Here is a 21,138-nt window from a genome sequence, read left to right on the forward strand (position 1 = left end):
TCTGTCATGGCATCTGAATTTGTTTTAAATGGGTACAGAGATAAAACATATCTTGAACCTGGTATTGATGCAGTGACAGCTTGTCTTATTTTATGAATTTTCTCAGTAAAGAAGGAGGCAAATTCATTGCAGGCCCTCGTGGAAAGATGCTCAGACGCTACTGACACAGGAGGGTTTGTTAGCCTGTCAACAGCAGCAAACAGGGCATGTGCATTGTTGCTGTTTTTGGTGATGATGTCAGAGAAGAAAGACTGTCTTGCATTTCTTAGTTCTAGATTAAACGTGCGTAGTTTCTCTTTGAAGATGTTATAGTGAACATTTAGATTTTTATTACATCATTTCTATATTCATATTAGGCTATTTAGGCTCGTCTGTGACTTTGTGATGACACAAGTGAACAGTAGGCTAACAATCGCGTGCAGCCGCAGAATTCAGTGGCACAGACGTTAAAAAAAACTGTTAATAAATAAATAATGAGATAGGCCTACATACAATACAATAGGTTTAATAATCTGAATGTAGAGCATGTTCGCGATGTGTAAGGTGGCCGCCTATATGAACGGCACGAGGGCTGAGAACTATGCTAGGCCTAGCCTACTGATTACTGCTTAGATAAATGATCGATCAAACATAAAATCATCAGGAAAGGATAAAAACATCCCGATGGAGATTTCTATGGAGTGTTTTGTTTCAAACTGTACAGGGTCGCGTTGTGACAGTGACACTCTTTCTTCAGTCGGAGCTGCAGCGTAAAGTGAAAACAAACTCAGAGTAGGTCAAATCACTAGCAGGTCAGACCCACGGCGTAGCCTACATGTTGCCGCAGTATGACTCTCGGTTGCGCTGAACCTGCTACCTGAAACGGAAAACCGAGAGTTTCCACTAACTCAGAGCGAACAAACTCTGGGTTGCCTCATAACCAGCTACCTGAAACAGGGCTCTGATGTTGTATGAAGAGAGAGAGAGCAGACATTGCCATCTAGAGTTGAAAAGGTGAAACGCCATCTTAGAAACGTAATTGTACACTTCATTGCCACTGCACTTTGTATTCATCTCCTTCATTCCAGGAGAACAAGAGAATCTGGCTTCTTCAAAAATATGTCTGGATAAAAATTAAAGTTACAAAGGGTAAAGAAGACAAAGATGTTGCCCACTGCCTTTAGTCCATTCTGACCTCCACCATCACCATCTGATACACTGCTGTCACTGTCAAGGACAAAGACAGACTACAACATGTCATTCCATTAGCAGAAAAAGGTGATTGACTGCAATCTGCCATCCCTACAGGATCTGAAAGCCTCCAAGACCCTGATGTCCCACTACTATGTCTGTAACGTAGTCTCCTTTCCTTAGTTAATGTGTCAATCACTTGCATATTTGTACAATTGTATAGTCCTTTCCTCTAAAGAACAATAGGCTATACTTCCCGGCCCAAATAAAATGTAGGCTATCGAAGCAAATAGAAGAGCCCTCCATTCAATGATAACTGCAGTGATTATTTGCTTTCAGGTGACCATAAATTGTTTAACCTTAATGCAGGCCGTGAATAGCTTCTTATTTCTTAAACAACCATGGCGGAAGACATATTTTGTGGTCATGGAAAATATGTTACTCTGTTATGGCTTGCATGAATCAAACAAAGACTTAGGATAACTAAAATTGGGTTAGAATTCCTGTCTTTCATTCCGTCTGCTTTCAGGCTTTTAAATCTCGGCAGTAGTCTTTGGAAATGAACATTTAATCTGAGTTTGTATTGCTTGTGTATCATTGTCTCAACCTTATTTATCTATTTATTTGTATCGTTGTTTTTTTTGAATTTTAACTGTATACTCATTGCCGAGCCCATTGTGTTCTCTATGATATACTGCTGTGTCTGTCTGTTGTCTGTATGTACATTTATGTTTAGTCTGTGGACTACTGAATTGAATTGCCCTCTGGGATAAAAAAAAAAAAAGGTAGTTTGAACTTGAACTAGGCATTATTAACAGCTGGAAGGATAGTGGTAAACCATCATCTTCAAGGGAGAAGAGGAGTCAGAGAGACATCTTGAATGATCGTGACCGGAGATTACCTAAAGGTTTAGTGAAATAAAATCGTAAAAGATCAACAGTAGAATTCATGGCTATGTTTAATTGTGAAAGTATGAGCATTTCCACAAGCACAATTCATAGAGAATTCAAGGGATTGGGACCTTAACAGCTGTGTAACCACAAATCAGTGAGGCAAATCTGATACAAATACTTCAAATTGCTAGGGAGCATAAAGATCGGACCCTTGAGCAATTGAAAAAGGTTGAGGTCAGATGAGACCAGAATTGCCCTGTTCCAGAGTGATGGGTGCATCAGGGTAAGAAGAGAGGTGGATGAAGTGATGCTCCCATCATGCCTAGTGCCTACTGTACAAGCCTGTGTGGCAGTGTACAGTATGATGGGGTTTCTTCAGTTGGTCAGATCTAGGCTCAGCAACCTCATTTGCCAAAAAAAGCTTTTCAAACGATGCCATAGTTTATGCGTGCCGTAATCAAAGCTAAAGGTGGTCAGACGAAATATTAGAGTGTGAGACTTTATGGGGGGCAGGCAGTGTGTATATACAGTTCAGCAAATATATAAACAGTATATACATATTATTTGTATAATATAATTTTTCGACATGCTTATACTTCTGTTTATTGTATATGTTCCAATGAAACAAGGAAAATTCCTAGTATGCTTACAAGGTACCTTACAATAAACATGATTTTGACCAACTGAAATCCTCACTGGTGCAGCCAGTTTTTCAAAGTAATCAAGGATTTGCTGATGTTTTCTTTAAAAATATCATTGAATATCCCCCGTATATAACTATGGAACATTAACACTGAAGCACAACGAAAAAACAAATCCACAGTGCAAAGTTGTTGAACATGTAGATCAGTATTCATTTATTTGTATATATACACATTAAGAAAAAAAAAAAAAAAAAAGGTTTTTAACATCATCTACAAAACAGAAAAATGTTTAGCTTTTTTAAAAGGACGTTTTTTTCTCACAAAGAACTCTTTTCCACGTGTAATCTCTTAAAACTTTTGATGGTTCCCACAAAAAAAATGGAAGGAAATGTCTTGAAGACCCTTTGGATCATATTTGAGAATTTAAAAGATGTTTCCCCACAACAAAACTCAACAAACACAGGTGCATGGAGATTACTTCATCACTGGATCGCTCCACAGATGCTACGCAGAGTAATGTCAATGAGTGTTAACAACCAAACAATAGGATTCTACAGTTCTACAGCAATGCTTCAAAAGTTATACATTCAAAATTAACAACACAGCTAGAAAAATTACAGTACAGAGTATGAGTTTTCCCTGAATTACATTAAGCAAGTGTGAATGTTGGTTCTCTCATATCATGTCCAACTGTAACAGTTTCAAAAATTGCCTCCACTTAAAATACATGTCTGACTGCATCTGAGGAATTTAATCCTAAAGTAAAAAAATTCAACATTGGGTATAATGATAACACACCATGCTTGGAGATGTGTTGCAGCTGAGCTTTCCAATTTGTTCTACATTAAGATGGTTGTCAAAGGTAGACAAAAAAACAAGTGTTTTGTGGCAAACTGCTTCTTTTTCTTCCCATCAATGTAAAATGGTCCATTTCTTTTTCTGGATGGCAAAACAAAGCTTACAAAGAGTCCAGATGTTGTTGGAGTAGACCATGCTTAGACAAGGTATATGGCAGTTTTTTTTTGTTTTAAGGTCATTGATCTGACTTACAACAAAGCATTAGAGGCATTTTAAGGAAATAAACCATAGGTGTGTTTACAAAGACAACACACAGGAAGTGAGGTGAAACCGAATTAATTAAATTATAGATGGTTAAAGGGTGCCAAAAAATGTACTCACAACTATAGAATGAGAACCATTACACAACGTGTATTCCTTATGAAATTTTGAGCACCGCTTTGAAACACTGTATACAGCAGGAAGTTACTCGTTTTATTGTACATGCCAAACTTCCATCAACTCATCCACAATGAGGAGATAATATCTCACGATAACTACCATCTTTTTCATCTAACTGAGTGTGGTTTACTACTTTAATAAAATGGTGTATGCAAGTGCCAGGATTACGCTGGCTTAACAGTGTGTGAAAATCTATGCCATTTCATAGTGTCGCGGGCCGCTCTGTCGTGGAATAGGGCCACCTGATCAAAGAGAGAGAGAAGAAAACAAAATACACAACGTTTCATGAAAAGATTACACTTACAGTTAACTTCTACAGTCTCTTTACAGTATTTCTATAGAAATTATGGATTGCAATCCTAAAATCATACTGAACAGACATAAAAATGTATATTTCAGGATCAAGACGAGAGGGGAAGAAGAAGAGACGACCCACCTGGAGCAGAGTGAAGAGGGCGGGAACTCTTGAGAGATGGTGGGGCTCCTCTACCCCCGTGAGGGCCCCTTGAGCCTGGGTGGTATGAGGGAGCGTGGTGGTGTAAGGGTCCACGGGGTCCAATGCCATAGGAGCTGTGTGACGACATGGGGCCGCGGGAAGGAGGGGCCCCTAAAGACGAGCCAGAAGATCGATGCATCGACAGCAGCGGAGGTGGTTTGGTTTTGGGGTAGGAGCCTAAAATGAGACAGCATACACGTCTGAATGAAAAACACTGTTGACAGGACATTACAACACGATGAAAGGTTTACTGCAGATATAACTATGAAAAATAACTATGAAAAATAAGTAATAATGTGTATGTCAAGACAGGTGACAAATTACAGGAAAAATTGGAATAAACAGTCCGCCCAGAATAATACAGAGGGACATTATAGTGGGGCCAAAGAGAAGGGGCTGTGTTTTATACTTCTTGTCAAAATTAAAACATCCATTTGAACGTTGGGGAAATCAGTCGTCACATGCATCCCTAGAAACCACAGGCACTGGTCTACAGCGATTTGATGAGTATTTAATCCTTCCCCATATTCTCCATAAGTGTTAATGTGTGTCGTACACCAAGAGGACAGTACAGGCCTGAATGCTTGACCCCCATGGTGAGAGGATGCGGTGGCGCTGTTATGCTGTGCGTGGGCATTTCCCTTCCATGGTTTAAATAGTCAAGTAATGGGTCTCACCTGGTGTAGGCAGGAGAGAAGCGGCTGAAGCTTGGTTTAGTTCCATCATGGACTCCAATGCTCCAGCTGTGGACTGGGACTGAGGGGGCCCAGGTGGAGTAGGGAGCAGAGGAGGCGGTTTGCCAAGTCCTGGAGGTAACATGTTATCCCTCTCCCCCTCAGTGTTGGAGGCTGGAGCAGAAAGTATGATAAATCCAAACGGAAAGGATGGATACAAGTTAAAACACGCAGTCAGTAAACATCTCTTCTATTGCCTCGTTTCCACCGAGTAGAGCGGGTCGGGTCGGAGCGGCTCAGAGCGGGACAGCTCACTTTTAAGAATCTCGGTGGTGTTTCCACCGACGACCCTACCCTTACTGGTAGGGCGGGGTTTAGGCTGGACTGCGATAGCCGGCAAAATATGGGTCAAACTGGCTGTGGAACAACTGTGGTCAAGCCAGCGGTCTCTCGTTTTTGCTTGGTCAAACCAGCCACTTCTTTATTATTCCCCCCGTGTTGTTGTGAGCGTAAACGCACAGAGACGGCTCGGTGCATCTGATACAGAGTGAGCGAAAAGTGCTGGCTGCGGCAGCTACGTGGCATCGTAGCAGTGGGACACAGTGTAGCCAACTGATTAATTTAACGACGAGGAAAAACACCACTCAATAAACAGTGCTGTGCTCACATTTTCGCCAAAACACAAGACTCTCTTCACTCTTGCCGAGGTGAATACACACGGCGGAAAAGATTCTTTCGACCAATAAACCGAAGGCATGTGTAGCTCCGCCTTTTCGGCACCCTTTCAGGCGGCTGGTACCCCAACGGAGGAGTACTGAAATTAGGAGCGGCTTAGAGCGGTTAGGTGCACTTAAACCGTACCCTACCCAACTTTTGGCAAATGAAAAGCCAAACTACCCGGACCGAACCGCTCCGACCCACTCTACTCGGTGGAAACAAGGCATATGCCTCATTTCCACTGAGCAGCACAGTAAGGTTTGGCACGGCACGGTTACCCTAGATCTGGCTTGCATTTCCACTGCCAACAGTTACCTTACTCTGTAGGCGGGGAATAGCCACGGTTAGAATATATAAGGTTAGATTATATACGCAGCCAGAACCGTCGAACGGCCCTGGCTGCGGCAGCTACGTAACTATTGTGACGTCATAGCAGCGGGAGACAGGGTTGCCCAAGGATTAATGCAATGAACAGGAAAAACGCCACACAATAAACACAGATCTGCGCGCCAACATTTAAATCTAAACAAGATTCTTCACTCTTGTCGAGAAGATACAGCATCTCTCGCACAGAAATGACTATTCTGTCAACCAACCAACGGACTGCAGTGTGTAGCTCTACCCTTTTGCAACTCTTTGGAACTTCTTTGTACCCCTACAAAAGGCTGACAAAAATATTTGCGGCACGGTTAGCATAATTTGGTACCCTTACCAGCTTTTGACAGTGGAAAACGCAAATAAAAGCAAGCAAAGACCCACCGAATTGAAAACAAACCGCTCAGTGGAAACGAGGCTCTAGATACTACAGTTGGATCAGTTCCACCTTGTATGTGCTCCTGCCGGGCACGGACGTACTCCGAGATGGTTTCCAGCTCCTCGGAGTACAGGTGCACTCCCTCTGCAAGCAGCAGGAGAAGCTGGCGAGTTTCCGAGGGAACGGTGTGACGCTCCGTCTTTTCACGCTCCAGAAAGTCATCCAGCAGCTGTGACGCCTGTGCCGCAACGTCTGCGGGGTCCCTCGGAGGGCGCTCTTGGACTAGACCATGACTAAACTCATTTGCAACAAAGTCCATTGCCTGGTCTTTAGGCATATTGCGATGGACTGGGAGAAAATGGGAATGTTAATGGTGAGGTGTCATTGTAGCGAAGGGGAAGAAAGAGGTGAAACAAGAAAAAACGAATACTGTAGAACCGCACTAAAATTCTTCAGGTTCTTACAAGTTACATTGAAGACAATTTTTTTAATGTGATAGTGCAAACTAACAGCAAAATATGCCCCAATGTTTTTTTATTTGTCAGGTAGTACTATAGTACAGCAACTTCACTTCAGAAGTTGTGGTTTGTTGGAAATTGGGGCACAATGAGGGGAATGCAACTTGTGTTAAGATGTTTATTTATCAGTAGCTTTTTATTCTAGTTGCATTATGTTCCTATATAAAATATTCAATTAGTAGGCGTTGATTTTATTTTTAGTGTGAGTTCAGAGTTGAATTACTGTTTGGATTTGTTTACAGTGAATGGATTTTTTTACTGAAGAATATTTTTTTGTTGTGAGCTACACAAAGTTGCATCATGGTGAGACAATTACATCACTTACGTTTTGAGATTCTGGTTTTATATAATGAATATCTGCAATTTATTTGTGCAGATTTGTTGGTGCAATGTTGAATTTTCAAATGAACTATCAGTTTTTGTGGGGCATTGAATTCCCAAAGACTGTTTCATGACTATTACACACACACAGTGACGTGTATTTTTATCACAAGTATAGAAAAAAGTTATATAAGATATAATGTCCTAATTGTCCTTCATGTTATTTGTTGATTTTTTATTTGGATCTTTTTAAATCGGCTGTATTAGAGTAAACTATAAAAAGGAATAATTTTTTACATTTAGGGAAAAACACTCATTTGGTTTTGATAGCTATCAGGTCTGATGGTCAATATTAAGCTTCAGCAAGCAGACAGCACTGGCCTGGCTTTGTTCAATTACTAAAGTCTCAACCCCATAGTGATGACAGTACAGTAGGTTTTTTTTTAATAGCCATTCTAGCCATTTTATGTGTTTAAAATAATTACGGATTGAAAAGTGAGCTTTAGATGTTGTTTTGCTTCGTCTTTATTATAGAGATAGACTGAGTGTGGTATGGATCTCTTCCAACTCCTGGAAATAAAGTCAAACCAACACGTCGAACCATCCTTTTTACAAACCTACATTGTTGCTTTTGGGCTTCATTCAGTTTGTTTAGTATGTAATGTCAAAGTGTAGAACAGTGGCAATCAGTGGATCATCAGCCAACTACTAAATTTAAATTGTGTAGATTTGATTTGTTACCAACACCATGCTCTACCACTTGATTGCAGATCTTAAGTTTAAGAACTCAACATAATGGTGGTTTAAGGGGAGTATATCTTGTTTTTAGATGGTTTTAAACTGGATTTATTCCAAATTCTGTTTTCAATGATGTTGGTAGAATGTACATAAAATGCACTAGACCAGGTGCACTAGAAGGGATGGAGGGTTGTACCTGAGTTGGTCTGGCTAAGTTTGAAGGAATGAGGGGTAGGGACTTACTTTTGAGTGATTCTGAGAATATGATAACAGTGCAGGAGGACAGAGCTACGTTTGTCTGCTCCACCAGAATACATAACGCCGAGCCGTCTGCTCGGACATCCTGCAGGGCCCGGGTCAGGCCCGACTCCGCCTGAAGGTAGAGCATTTCCACTGACAGGCCACGCTCCTGCAAACACTGGCTTAGCGATTTGGGGTAATCCCTTTGAGAGGAAGAGAAACACTTTGTTAACTTGACATTTCTATATTAAAAAGGTGCACGATGTCACTTTGGGTGTGGCAGAGAAGTGAACATTTTATAAAGGTATATTCTCATAACTGAATTAATGCACCTTCCTCACAGGACAAATTGAAACACTGTTTGGAGTTAGAAAGCTACTTTAAAAGTTACTGTTTCACGGTTGTTGTTTACAGCAGCAGGGCTCAGTTTGGTTGACAAACGTATTCAAGTCTTAGGTTTGGTTCAAGTTGGTTTGGTTCATTACATGTCTTGTAAACTAACTGCACACTCTGCAAATGTAAACAAATCAGCCACCATATAGAGAAACCTAAATTATATTTCTGAAAGGAACAGAGGGGTTATTCTTTGTTTTATACTGTGCTTTACCAACAACAAGGTAATTGTAAGTCATCATTCTTTTTGTGTGTTGACTTCTGTATGTAAGAACTTTAATTAGACAGGACCAAATGTAGCATAATGTAGAGCTTTGATTGGCACCAACAAAGGTTTTTTGTAGGGTAGTAATGTGTGTTTAGGGAATACACCAGGCTCTTATTCATATGGAAGATGAAGGGAACTGTTTTAGGTTTGCAAAGAATTGTGGTCATTCTGTCAAATGAAACACCTACACCAAAAACTGTGTAGAAGCTAATGCATTTTTGAGACCACTTGTGGTGTGAAGGTGGCGTATGATATAGTGTGAATAAATGTCTGCACATGGGCAGGTTTGATGGCATTTTTCGACGCACCTTTCTAAAGCAACAATGATAAATGTCTTGTTTTCATATTAGTCGTTGCAAATAATAGCACAAGGGCCTTGTCCAAGCTATATACTTTGCTCCAACATTCAACAACAAAATGGGTGGAATTCTTCTGGATGAGGCAGGAATGCCATTTCTTGTAAATGTCGGAGTTTGTAGAAATTACATCCATAATGTAGGTAACTGAAAAAGCAAAAACACTATGGTCACAAAAACAGCACTTTTTAGGGGGTATAATACACATTTGATAAGCATACCATGGTATTATTGATATATTTAATAGATGTTGTTATTAAGTGAATAAATGCAGGATAGCCTGCTGATTGCCTGACCATTGAACCAATTGCTAATTTTGCAGTGTTAGCAATATTCCAAGTTAGTCTTCTGGTTAGCGAGTCACAATTAACATAAATGCAGTCACACCTGCCAGATTTTGCACAACCTAAAAGGTTGCCCTTTGTGTAGGAGAATATATCCATGCATGAATTTTTTTAAGTTCCATTGTTTAGTGAGTGTAATGTTTTTTTTCCTGTATGACTGCTTTGTACAAAAGATGCCACAGTGTGAACATTACATATGTTTGTGTAAGCATTTGTAACCAAATGGGAGGGCTGATCCAAATCTAATGGTGTTCATTCAGGAGCTTAGTAAAGCACCCACCCACTGCGGAATCTTTAGAATAGTTTTTGACGGTAAATATTTAAATTTATCATGAGAAAAGAACATTTGACCTGCGTGTGCGGCATGTCACTCCTACGTAAACATAGAAGCCTTTCATGAGATGAAAGTTGTTTTGAGAGAATTTGTGATCCAAGTAATATTTGATAAGTAATGTAGAGTGAATAAAAGTAATTTAATGGTATTTATATCAATCAGAGTGTATTCAACCATTCTAAAGTAGTGTGTGTGTGTGTGTGTGTGTGTGTGTGTGTGTGTGTGTGTGTGTGTGTGAGACTAGCAGAGACACGTATGTTTCCACTTTTATTCTATGTTTAAATGGTAGCCTGGATTGCATAATCTCAATATGCAGAAATAAAATATAATATGAATACAATTATAAAAACACATTAATTTATATTCAAGATTTGGCTAAAGGTATGATTAACGATACATCTTATTGTAACTATATAACACTATGTCTTTATGAGAGACAGTTGAAAATAACTGTGCTGACTGCTCTTTAAATTTAAGCTTTTACTGTTCCTACTTTTTCGTGTGAATGGCACTTTCTCCAATTATTTTAAGGGTATTTACAACCAGATACACTTTAAGAATCGCACAACGTTTTGCACATACACCCTTAACTTAAGTGGAGCAAACACAATTGGACAAATATAAATAAAAAAAGGTGTTTACAAGAATCAAGCGGGCAATTCTGCATTTCTGTTATTTTCAATTCCTCCCATAAAAAGTCCATCTCTCTATACATCACAACTTCTCCATTCAAGTGATGCAGCAAATAAAACACAAAACTTCCTAATGAAGGCAATAAGACCAGCAGCTGAAGACTAGCAGCCAGCAGAGTAAACTCAGATGCGTGGGATCAAAAAGTTAAAAAAATCCATTATTATTACGTTAAACATGAAACTATACATTTCCGGTTATTGACCGATTGAGGCCTTAATACCTTTTTTTATGTACTCATGTTGGGAAAATGAGGGCCATTATGTACATAGGACATGTTTTGTCCTCTTACAGTACATTATGCTGATTTAATCCTTATCTGTCACATGCCCATCTGATTGCAAAGCTGTTTCAAGTTGTAACTATAACAAAAAAAAGAAACTAAATAACTGCAAAACACAAACAACATTGCTGACAAAATGAAGCAGTAAAGTTTTGGCAGTTGTCATTCAAAAGATGGATATGTTGATTTATCAGAGGAATTAATTAATAAACTCCTGTGTCAAGACCTTGTTTCATCATGTTTAAATAGAGCGATGGTAGGATATTTCTGTTGTGTGTTTTTTGTTGTTATGCATCACAATCAAAGGACGGTGGCCTCATGTCAGGGATGATCTCATACACAAAAACTCTTTATCTTCATCTTAGTCACTGCTGCCAAGTCTCGACAGAATGAGTGTCGCTGACATAAACACTTGAGTCTTAATACAGGAGCAGAACGATCTTATCTGGACCCACAAAAAAATTGACAATTACACGACATCCAACGGTCTCGCCTCGATAACTGGCAGCCAAGTACAACCGATCAAACCCTGGGTGTAAAGGTCTCCCAAATTTCTACTTTAACTGATAGGGAGTTTTGATATTGTTAAGAGTACTCACAGGCACTGGTTGGTGACAGAGAGGACCACGCAGTCCGCCGGCTTCCTCTCCTCCTGCACCTGTCTGTAGAACTTTGGATACAGGGCTTTACGTCTGTCTGCTGGAGTGCAGCCCTCTGGCTTGGCTGGGGGGAGTTTGACTGATGGTGAAACAGTTAGGAGAGAATTAAAGGGAGGTAAAGGGAGAAAGGGTGGAGGGAGTTGAGAATAAAGCAAGAAGGAGATTTGCAGGTTAAGAAATGCAAGCAGACTTTCTGTAAGCCATCAACAATGTCAATGTTAGATGCCAATGAAATGGGCTTTCAACTATGAATGCACTTTCTCAGAGGTTATTCAGAAGTGTTAACCGATAGGATACATATTGTCAGAATTCTAGACTCTGTGTCACAATCACAAAGAATGGACTTTCATACAGAGACCCTTTTGCTAGGAATAAAAAAATAAAATGTGTTTGTGTACAAGGTTTATATGAGTTCAGTAAAAAAATAAATTAAAAAAAATATACAAAATCATTGACCTATTACTTTGTTCTCACTGTGGTACATTTAAAGAAAAGCTCTCACCGGTGGGCTGATGCTTGTACCCCTCGTACTTCACGTTTCCACCATAGTTTTGAACTTGATCCTGTTCCTCGTAACTGAAAGAAAAGTGGTGAAAGAAGAGCATTGTTTTCTGTTTTTTTGATGGAGGATGAATTTATATGATTAAGAAAATTGCAGACTGAAATCAAAGTTTCTGAAATCTTGACTCTATATCCAAACAGGCAGCAGTCACTTTCCATCCAAAACCCAGTCAGTGAAGTGTGCTTCAAAGCACTGGCTAAGGGTTTCCCCCAGTGTATTCAAGCCGGCGGCACACCACAACTTTTCTGGGGGAAGCACTTCTGGCTTATTATTTTATACATCGCTAATGGTGGCAAATATTTCTGTTTCAGATGATTTCTTTAAATTCCATCTGTTGTTGCCGAAATATGTCTCTGAAATATTTGTGTTATTAACGCACTAACGGTTGACTTGAAAAACACAGGCTTCACCTGCCCCAATGGAACTGTTGCCCAATTAACATCTGTGTCAGTGCAGTGTGACTGCAAAACTGAAACAAGTTTATGAAATACACACTTTGTATGCATTTTATGAGGTGGTCTCATATAATCAGTTGTATGCCATTTCTGGAATGTTTTTCTCTTGCTTTTCAACCATGTAGTTGTCCTGTGAGCTAAATCAACTAACTAATTTTAAGCTTTCAACATTACCTAAATGTGTCTCGATTGTCAATTATTCAAGATATTGAACAAAAGAGCCTCAACATATTAACACCACTGGACATCAACATTCCCAACTATGACTGCGTACTTACTATACATTAACTACCACACAAACACTGGCTTTGAATGTGATGTGAATGTAGTCTATTGCTGGTACCTTTCCAAGGCTTCCTTGAGCTCTTCGATCCTCTCCTCTCTGGTGGGGTAAGGCGCTGCTCTCCGAAAGTGACGCAGTTGCTGAGCACTGCACGACACAAACATTGGTTTATAGACGGCTTTATTAAATACAACTCGTGTTTATTGATGTTAAACTGTGGAAGGGTGGGTGTTTATCCCGTTGGCACAGCCCACACTTCTGTTTTCAACTGTGACTGCTAACTGCTAACATAGCATGTTAGCTGCTAACGCTACATTCGCTACAGGAGGGGAACAAACCAACCACACGGCTCACCTTCCGTTTGGGTTAGCTGTTGGCCGCCGCACAGGTGCAGAGGATTTCGCCCAGGACGACATTTTTATCTGCACTGCAACTTCACCCAAACAAACCAAAGTTTTAAAAATAACAACAAGAGGAGAAAATGATTCCTGCAAGAGTTGGTTGAACTATCCCAGTATTCAGTTGGAGAGGACCGGACGACAACGACGAATTCTTCTTCTTCTTCTTCTTTTCGGTTATTGGCGGGTTGCAACCATAACTTTTTTGGTGCATACCGCCACCAACTGTACCGGAGTGTAACAACCGCATTTATGTCATAAAATAAATAATCATATAACTAGCTACTTGTATAGGAGAATAAAAAGGGGGGGGGGGGGGGTTAGGCTATACAAATACTAAATTATTTTAAATAATCCGGTGTCCTTTAAATATTCGATCACTGCTTTCTGTGCAAGAGTTACACCCTCCCCTGCTGTTCCCAGTATGCCACCCAGACTCCACACTCTTCCTGCTTTCTGCACCCTACCAGCCAACCTCATTCTCTCCCCCAAGTAGCCTACCTCTCACACTCCATCAACACATGCTTCACATTTTCTATTTTACCACATTCACATCGATCCGTACCACTTTTCCCAATTAAAGATAGAGTTTTATTTAGTCCTGTATGCCCTATTCTCATTCTCGTGAGTATTGTTTCCTCCCTTCTATTTTTCCTTATAACACCATGAGCATTCACATTTTTTTGTATATTATAATAACTTCTTCCAGTGATTTCACTATCCCACATGTCTTGCCACTTTTTAGTTACTTCTTTTTTTAATATTGCTTTAACTTCTGCTTTCCCAAAAGGCATATCTATAATATTATCCAGTTTTGTTGCTGTTTTGGCATTTTTATCTGCTCCCTCATTCCCTTTGATTCCTACATGGGCAGGAACCCAGCAACATTTAATATATATTCCTGTTCTGTGTAATCTATATAAGCTTTGTTGAATTTCTAAAAGAAGGTCTTGTCTGCTAGAGTTCCAACTCTGAATACTTTGAAGGGCTGCCAATGAGTCTACGCATACTCTATCTGGTCGAACTTCCTCCACCCACTGTAAGCCAATAATGATTGCCATCATTTCTGCTGAATAAACTGAAATTTGATCTGGCAATCTTTTACCAATATTGATGTGCATTAATGGAATATATACACCTATACCTACTTTGTCATATTCATCTTTGGAGCCACCTGTATAAATATCTAGGTAACTGTAATGGTTGTTTCTTATATACTTACTTGCCTTATACGCTTTCTCACCCTATTCCCACTCTTTTTTCATTTCTACTAAATTTAAATCTATCTCTGTTACAGGAAAAAACCAAATTGGTACATTACTTATAGGATTAGTAGTCACTCTTATATTACTTACTCTATATTATTCTGCTTTATCTTTAGCTATCCATCCAAATCCATTACTTTGACATTTTCCATATTCCCAACATTCCTGAATTACAGTTTTGGCAGGGTTTTCACTTCCACATCCCTGCAGCCGACTCCAGTATTCAAGCAACATTTTCTCCCTTCTGAGTTCTATCGGGATTTCTCCTAGTTCTACAGGTATAGCTTTAATGGGTGATGACCTCGTTACCCCAGCACAAATCCTCAATGCTTTATTTATTACTCTATCTATTTTATTTAAGTGCATTTTTGCTGCTGCTCCATTCACCATGCATCCATAATCTATGTTGATCTCATTAAAGCCCTGTATATATACATTAATGACTGTTTGTCCGCTTCCCATTCTTTTCCAGCTATTGCCCTCATTAGATTAATAATTTTCTTGCACTTTAGTTCTATATTTTCCACCTGCGTTCTCCATGTGCCCTTTTGGTCTAGCCAAATCCCAAGATATTTGAATTTTTCAACTTTTTCCATGCATTCCCCATATAGTTTTATATTATGCACATCTATCCTTTTTTATTGGTTATTATCATAAAACATGAAAGAAAGCTTAAAACCCCAGTTGTATGACCAATCTTCTACATTTCTAACTGCTTGCTTAATTGTATTCATCACTGTTGTAGTGTCCCTTCCCCTTGTCCAAATTGCCCCATCATCTGCGTACAAAGCCAACCCAACTCTTCTGCCCAAATTCATAAATATATCATTGAGCATGATGTTAAATAAAACTGGACTAATAGCGCTCCCTTGTGGAATTCCATTTTCAATTATCAGTTCATCAGATACTTCCGATCCCACTTTAACTTTAAATCTTTGCTCAGATAGAAAATCTAGGACCCAGTTATAAAATCTTCCTCTAATCCCCATCTTGTTCAGTTTAATTAATAGTCCCTCCCTCCACATAGAGTCCTAAGCTTTTTCAATATCAAAGAATACTATGGTCATTAACTCCTTCATTTTAAACGTTTTCTCCATCTCATTACTGACTTTAACTACAGCATCCATAGTTGATCGCCCCTTCCTAAATCCATTTTGATACGAAGCAAAAAGTCCTCTATGTTCGATAAAATAATTGAGTCTCCTAACTAAAATCTTCTCCATCCATTTACAGAGGTGGGAAGTTAGGGCAATAGGTCTATAATTACCAGCACTGCTTGCATCCTTTCCAGGTTTATTGAATGGCAATATTAATGCACTTTTCCAACTTTTTGGCATCGTCCCTACTTCTATATCTTATTAAATAAATGCAAAATTAATTTAAGTCCTTTTTCTGGCAATTTTTTGAACATCATATAGCTTAGTTGGTCCTCTCCAGTAGCAGCATTCCCAGCTCCATCTAATACTATAACCAATTCATTCATGGTAATCTCAGCATCCATTGCACGTTCCTCCCTATCTTTCTTTATCTTTCTGTCGCAGTAGAGTAGTAGTCAGTGTATAGGTGTAATACCGCCACCTACTGGATTACAACTGCTCCTGTGAAATAAAAGTGGAATTAAACTGAGCTCAATAATAATAATAATAATAATAATAATAATAATAATAATAATAATATCTACATCTGACACTCTGTTTATTGATAGCTAACCTTTTAGATCGTAAATGTAATAACACAATTTTGAGATAATCAATTAGGCCTAGGAAATGAATGTTTCCTCTTCCCGTCAAAGGAAATGTTTTATTTCATTGGTTCTCAAAGCTGTAAGCAATCAAAGTTAGAATACGATTTAATTTCCGCTCTCATTTCCGAAAATTAAGGATGTTCATTTTCAAACAATTTAGATAGACGTAAATGTAGGGTAGGCCTACATGTTGTCATATTGGCTAAAGGAAACTCAAGAACATATTTTCTACAGTATTGTATTTTCACCGTCACATGAAGGCTAATTCCTGTTTTTTGAGTATCACATGGTAAAGTTTGGTGAGTTAATGCGAAACAAAGAGGTAAAAATGTTGTGATAATATTTTTATTATAAATAAATTATATAGGCCCTAGGCTATTCACAAATGTATTTATTTTAAAGTTAACCCAAATTGTGTTGCTTTTAATGAATGACAATGTGGGAAAAGAGAAGTTCCTTGAGACTTATTGATTTGCTTGAGCTATATACACTCACCGTCCACTTTACAGCGGACAGTACAGACGTACGTACAGCGGTTCATTTTCTTGTTAAAAAATATAACTAATCAGCCAATCACATGTCAGCAACTCAATGCATTTAGGCATGTAGACGTGAGTGGACGGGACAACTTATTGAAGTTAAAACCGAGCAACAGAATGGGGAAGAAAGGGGTTTTAAGTGACTTTGAACATGGCAATGTTGAGGGTGCCAGGAGGGCTGGTATGAGGGTTTCAGAAACTGCTGATCTACTGGGATTTTGACTCTAAACCGTCTCTAGGGTTTACAGAGAATGGCCCGAAAAAGAAAAAATATCCAGTGAGCGACATTTGTGTTGACATAAAATGCCTTGTTGAAGTCAGAGGTCAGTGGAGGATGGGTATACTGATTCGAGATTACAGAAAGGCAACAGTAACTCAAATAACCACTCGTTACAACCAGGGTATGCAGAATACCATCTCTGAAAGCAAAACACGACCAACCTTTAAGAAGATGGGCTGCAGCTACAGAAGACCACTGGGTGCCACTCCTGTCAGCTAAAAACAGGAAACTTAGGCTACAATTCTCACAGGATCACCAATATTGGACAATAGAAGATTGAAAAATCATGCCTGGTCTGATGAGTCTCGATTTCAGTTGCGACATTCAGATGGCAGGTTCAGAATTTTGCGTAAACAACATGAAAGTATTGATCGATCCTGCCGTGCACCATCAACTGTGCCACGTTCAAAGTCACTTAAACCCCCTTTCTTCCCCATGCTCGTTTTGACTTCAGTAGGCCTACATTGTCTTGACCACATCTAAATGCCTAAATGCATTTCATTGCTGCCATGTGATTGGCTGATTAGCTTTTTGTTTTTATAAACCATTGGACAGGTGTAAAGTGGCCGGTGAGTGTATAGCAGTATGCCCACTCCCCAATTAAATTGAGTTAAAGTTTTTAATTCATAAACATTTATTTTATATTCTTATTGTTATATGACTAGTTGTTTGTTGTTATTTCATTTTATTCCTCAAGTTCGCTTCTTAGAATTTTTTTTGTAAAATTTAAAATGTTTTTTTTTAAACACCTGTTTTGTATTTGAAAATGTTACATTAAAAAAACTGTTTGATCATTCTGTGATCCTGCTAGTTTCTTATGAATTCAATGGTCCCATCTTGACCAGGACTCCCTCCTGTCTGCTTGACACTGCTTTGGATGAATTTCCTGTTTTTTTACATGCTCTACTGTGAATGATGCTGCCTCATACCAAAAAATGTTGTCCTTTGTTTGCTGTTCATTGCTTCCTTCTGTTGGGTGTTATTTGTTGCAAATGGCCAATGTAACTTCAGGCCAAGAGACACCAGTTGATAATTAGCCTCCAAACTAACACTTGCACATTCACAGTGTTGCTAATCAATGTGCATTGTCCCCGAGAATTAACACATACAAATGAAAGATAAACGAGGAGCTCTCCACTGCCAAAAATGTTGATGATTGGGACGGTGATGTAGTGCTAACGTTCTACAGTATCTGATATTTGTCACTGCAAAAGTAAGACCCCAATTCCGAAAAAGTTGGGACATTATGTTGAATGTGATTAAAACAGAATGTGATACTTTCCTTATCCTTTTCGTTGTGTATTCAATATAAAACAGTACCAACACATCATATTTGTTCAAACTGATAAACTTTATTGTTTTTTGTAAATATACACACATTTTAAATTTGGTGTCTGCAACACTTTCCAAAAAAGTTGGGACAGGGGCATGTTTACAATTATTTTACATCACCCTTAACAACTATGAGTAAGCATTTGGGAACTGAGGACATTACAATTTGAAAGCCAAATTATTTCCCATTCTTGCTTAAAATACAACTTCCGATGCTCAACATTCCGGGCTCTCCATTAGGATATTTTGTGCTTCATAATGCACCAAATGTTTTCAATTGGAGACAGGTATGGACTGCACACAGGCCAGTCAAGTACCCGCACTCTTTTCCTATATGAAGCCAAGCTGTATAAAACGTGCAGAATGTGGCACATTATTGTCTTACTTAAATAGCCAGGCACATCCCGGAAATAGACGTTGTCTGGATGGCAGCATGTTGGCCCAAAACCTGTATGTACTTCTCAGCATTAATTGCGCCTTCATAGATGTGCAAGTTACCCATGCCATGGGCACTAACCCACCCATACCATCACAAACGCTGGCTTTTGACTTGTATTGGTAACAATCTGGATGGTCCTTTTCCTCTGGAGCCCTGAGAACACACCGTCCATGATTTACAAAAACAATTTGAAATGTACTGTAGACTTGTCAGACCACAGCACATTGTTCCACTTTCCGTCAGTCCATCTCAGATGAACATAGGCCCAGGAAAGTGATCTGCAGCATTTGTGGATGTTGTTGATACAGTCATATGAAAAAGTTTGGGAACCCCTCTCAGCCGGCATTATAATTGACTCTGCTTTCACAAAAAAAAGATAAAAGTGGTATGTCTTTAATTTACCAGGAACAGCTAAGTACTGGGATGTTTTCCAAACAAAGATTTTTTGAAAAGCAGTATTTGGTTGTATGAAATAAAATTAAATGTGAAAAACTGGCTGTGCAAAAATATGGGTACCCTTGTGGTTTTGTTGATTTTAATGCCTGTAACAGCATGTAAAACTGATGACTTTAAACGCAAAGTTGGTTGGATTATGTTGTTAAGCCTTGAACCTCATAGAATTGTCTGTTTAATCATGAGAAAATGTATTTTAGGTGCCTAAATGCAAGTTGCACTTCTCTTTGACTCTCTGCTGAAGTGAAACAGAATGGGATCATCAAAACAGCTCCCAAAAGATCTGAAAAACAAAGATTGTTCATTGTCATGGTTTAGGGGAAGGCTACAAGAAGCTTTCCCAAAGGTTTCAATTGTCAATTTCGACTGTAGGGAACGTTGTCAGGAAATGGAAGGACACAGGCATAGTGGCAGTTAAACCCAGGCATGGCAGACCAAGAAAAAAACAGGAGCGGCATAGGTGGAGGATTGTGAGAATGGTTGCACACAACCCACAGATCACCTCCAAACACCTGCAAGAACATCTGGCTGCAGATTATGTATCTGTACATCGTTCAACAATTCAGCGCAATTTGCACCAAAACATCTGCTTTTTATAAAGACCAAATAACTTAATTTTTGTCTCATCAGTCCAAAGCATTTTCTTCCAATATGAAGCTGGCTTGTCTAAATGAGCTTTTGCATACTCCATGCAACTGTATCTGTGGCGTGGGCGCAGAAAGGGCTTCCTTCTCATCACCCGGCCATACAGATGTTTTGGTGCAAATTGCACTGAATTGTAGAACCATGTACAGATACACAATCTGCAGCCAGATGTTCTTGCAGGTCTTTGGAGGTGATCTTTGGGTTGTGTGCAACCATTCTCACAATCCGCCGCATATGCCGCTCTTGTACTTTTCTTGGTCTGCTAGACCTGGGTTTAACTGCAACTGTGTCCTTCCATTCCCTGACAACGTTCCTTACAGTAGAAATTGACAATTGAAACCTTTGGGAAAGCTTCTTGTAGCCTTCCCCTAAACCATGACAATGAATAATCTTTGTTTTTAAGATCTTTTGGGAGCTGTTTTGATGATCCCATTCTGTCTCACTTCAGCAGAGAGTCAAAGAGAAGTGCAACTTGCATTTAGGCACCTAAAATACATTTTCTCATGATTAAACAGACAATTCTATGAGGTTCAAGGCTTAACAACATAATCCAACCAACTTTGCGTTTAAAGTCATCAGTTTTACATGCTGTTACAGGCATTAAAATCAACAAAACCACTAGGGTACCCATATTTTTGCACAGCCAGTTTTTCACATTTAATTTTATTTCATATAACCAAATACTGCTTTTCAAAAAATCTTTGTTTGGAAAACATCCCAGTACTTAGCTGTTCCTGGTAAATTAAAGACATACAACTTTTATCTTTTTTTTGTGAAAGCAGAGTCAATTATAATGCCGGCTGAGAGGGGTTCCCAAACTTTTTCATATGATTGTAAATGGCTTTCACTTTGCATGGTAGAGTCTTATCTTGCATTTGTGGATGGAGTGACGTGTAAACTGTGTTTAACGACAATGGTTTTCTAAAGTTTTCCATGGCCCATAGTAATATAATTTATATACAGGTGAAACTCGAAAAATTAGAATATCGTGCAAAAGTTCATTTATTTCAGT

At 39.1% G+C, this 21,138-nt stretch overlaps 1 protein-coding gene across 1 annotated transcript; it reads right to left on the reverse strand.

Moving 5' to 3' along the window:
- Positions 1 to 2,899: 2,899 nt before the first annotated feature.
- On the reverse strand, positions 2,900 to 13,563 carry LOC307250653 (uncharacterized protein). The gene is made up of 9 exons (XM_080027786.1): positions 13,386 to 13,563; positions 13,092 to 13,178; positions 12,234 to 12,307; positions 11,672 to 11,810; positions 8,408 to 8,607; positions 6,657 to 6,935; positions 5,120 to 5,290; positions 4,383 to 4,619; positions 2,900 to 4,188 (listed from the first exon to the last, which is right to left on the reverse strand). Exons 1-9 carry the CDS (start codon positions 13,445 to 13,447, stop codon positions 4,139 to 4,141), a joined length of 1,299 nt encoding a protein of 432 aa, XP_079883912.1. The 5' UTR covers positions 13,448 to 13,563; the 3' UTR covers positions 2,900 to 4,138.
- Between the last annotated feature and the right edge of the window lie 7,575 nt (positions 13,564 to 21,138).

The sequence above is a fragment of the Ammodytes marinus genome (assembly GCF_949987685.1).
Source record: "Ammodytes marinus genome assembly, chromosome: 5".
NCBI lineage: Eukaryota > Metazoa > Chordata > Actinopteri > Uranoscopiformes > Ammodytidae > Ammodytes > Ammodytes marinus.

What these genes read in the sequence shown, in the direction of transcription:
- LOC307250653 (XM_080027786.1), bottom strand. Translation starts at nt 13,447, where the DNA reads ATGTCGTCCTGGGCGAAATCCTCTGCACCTGTGCGGCGGCCAACAGCT. An exon ending in TTCTCTCCTGCCTACACCAG is followed by an intron (nt 4,620 to 5,119) that starts GTGAGACCCATT and finishes GTCTCATTTTAG; the next exon opens with GCTCCTACCCCAAAACCAAA. An exon ending in CCCTCTTCACTCTGCTCCAG is followed by an intron (nt 4,189 to 4,382) that starts GTGGGTCGTCTC and finishes CTCTTTGATCAG; the next exon opens with GTGGCCCTATTCCACGACAG.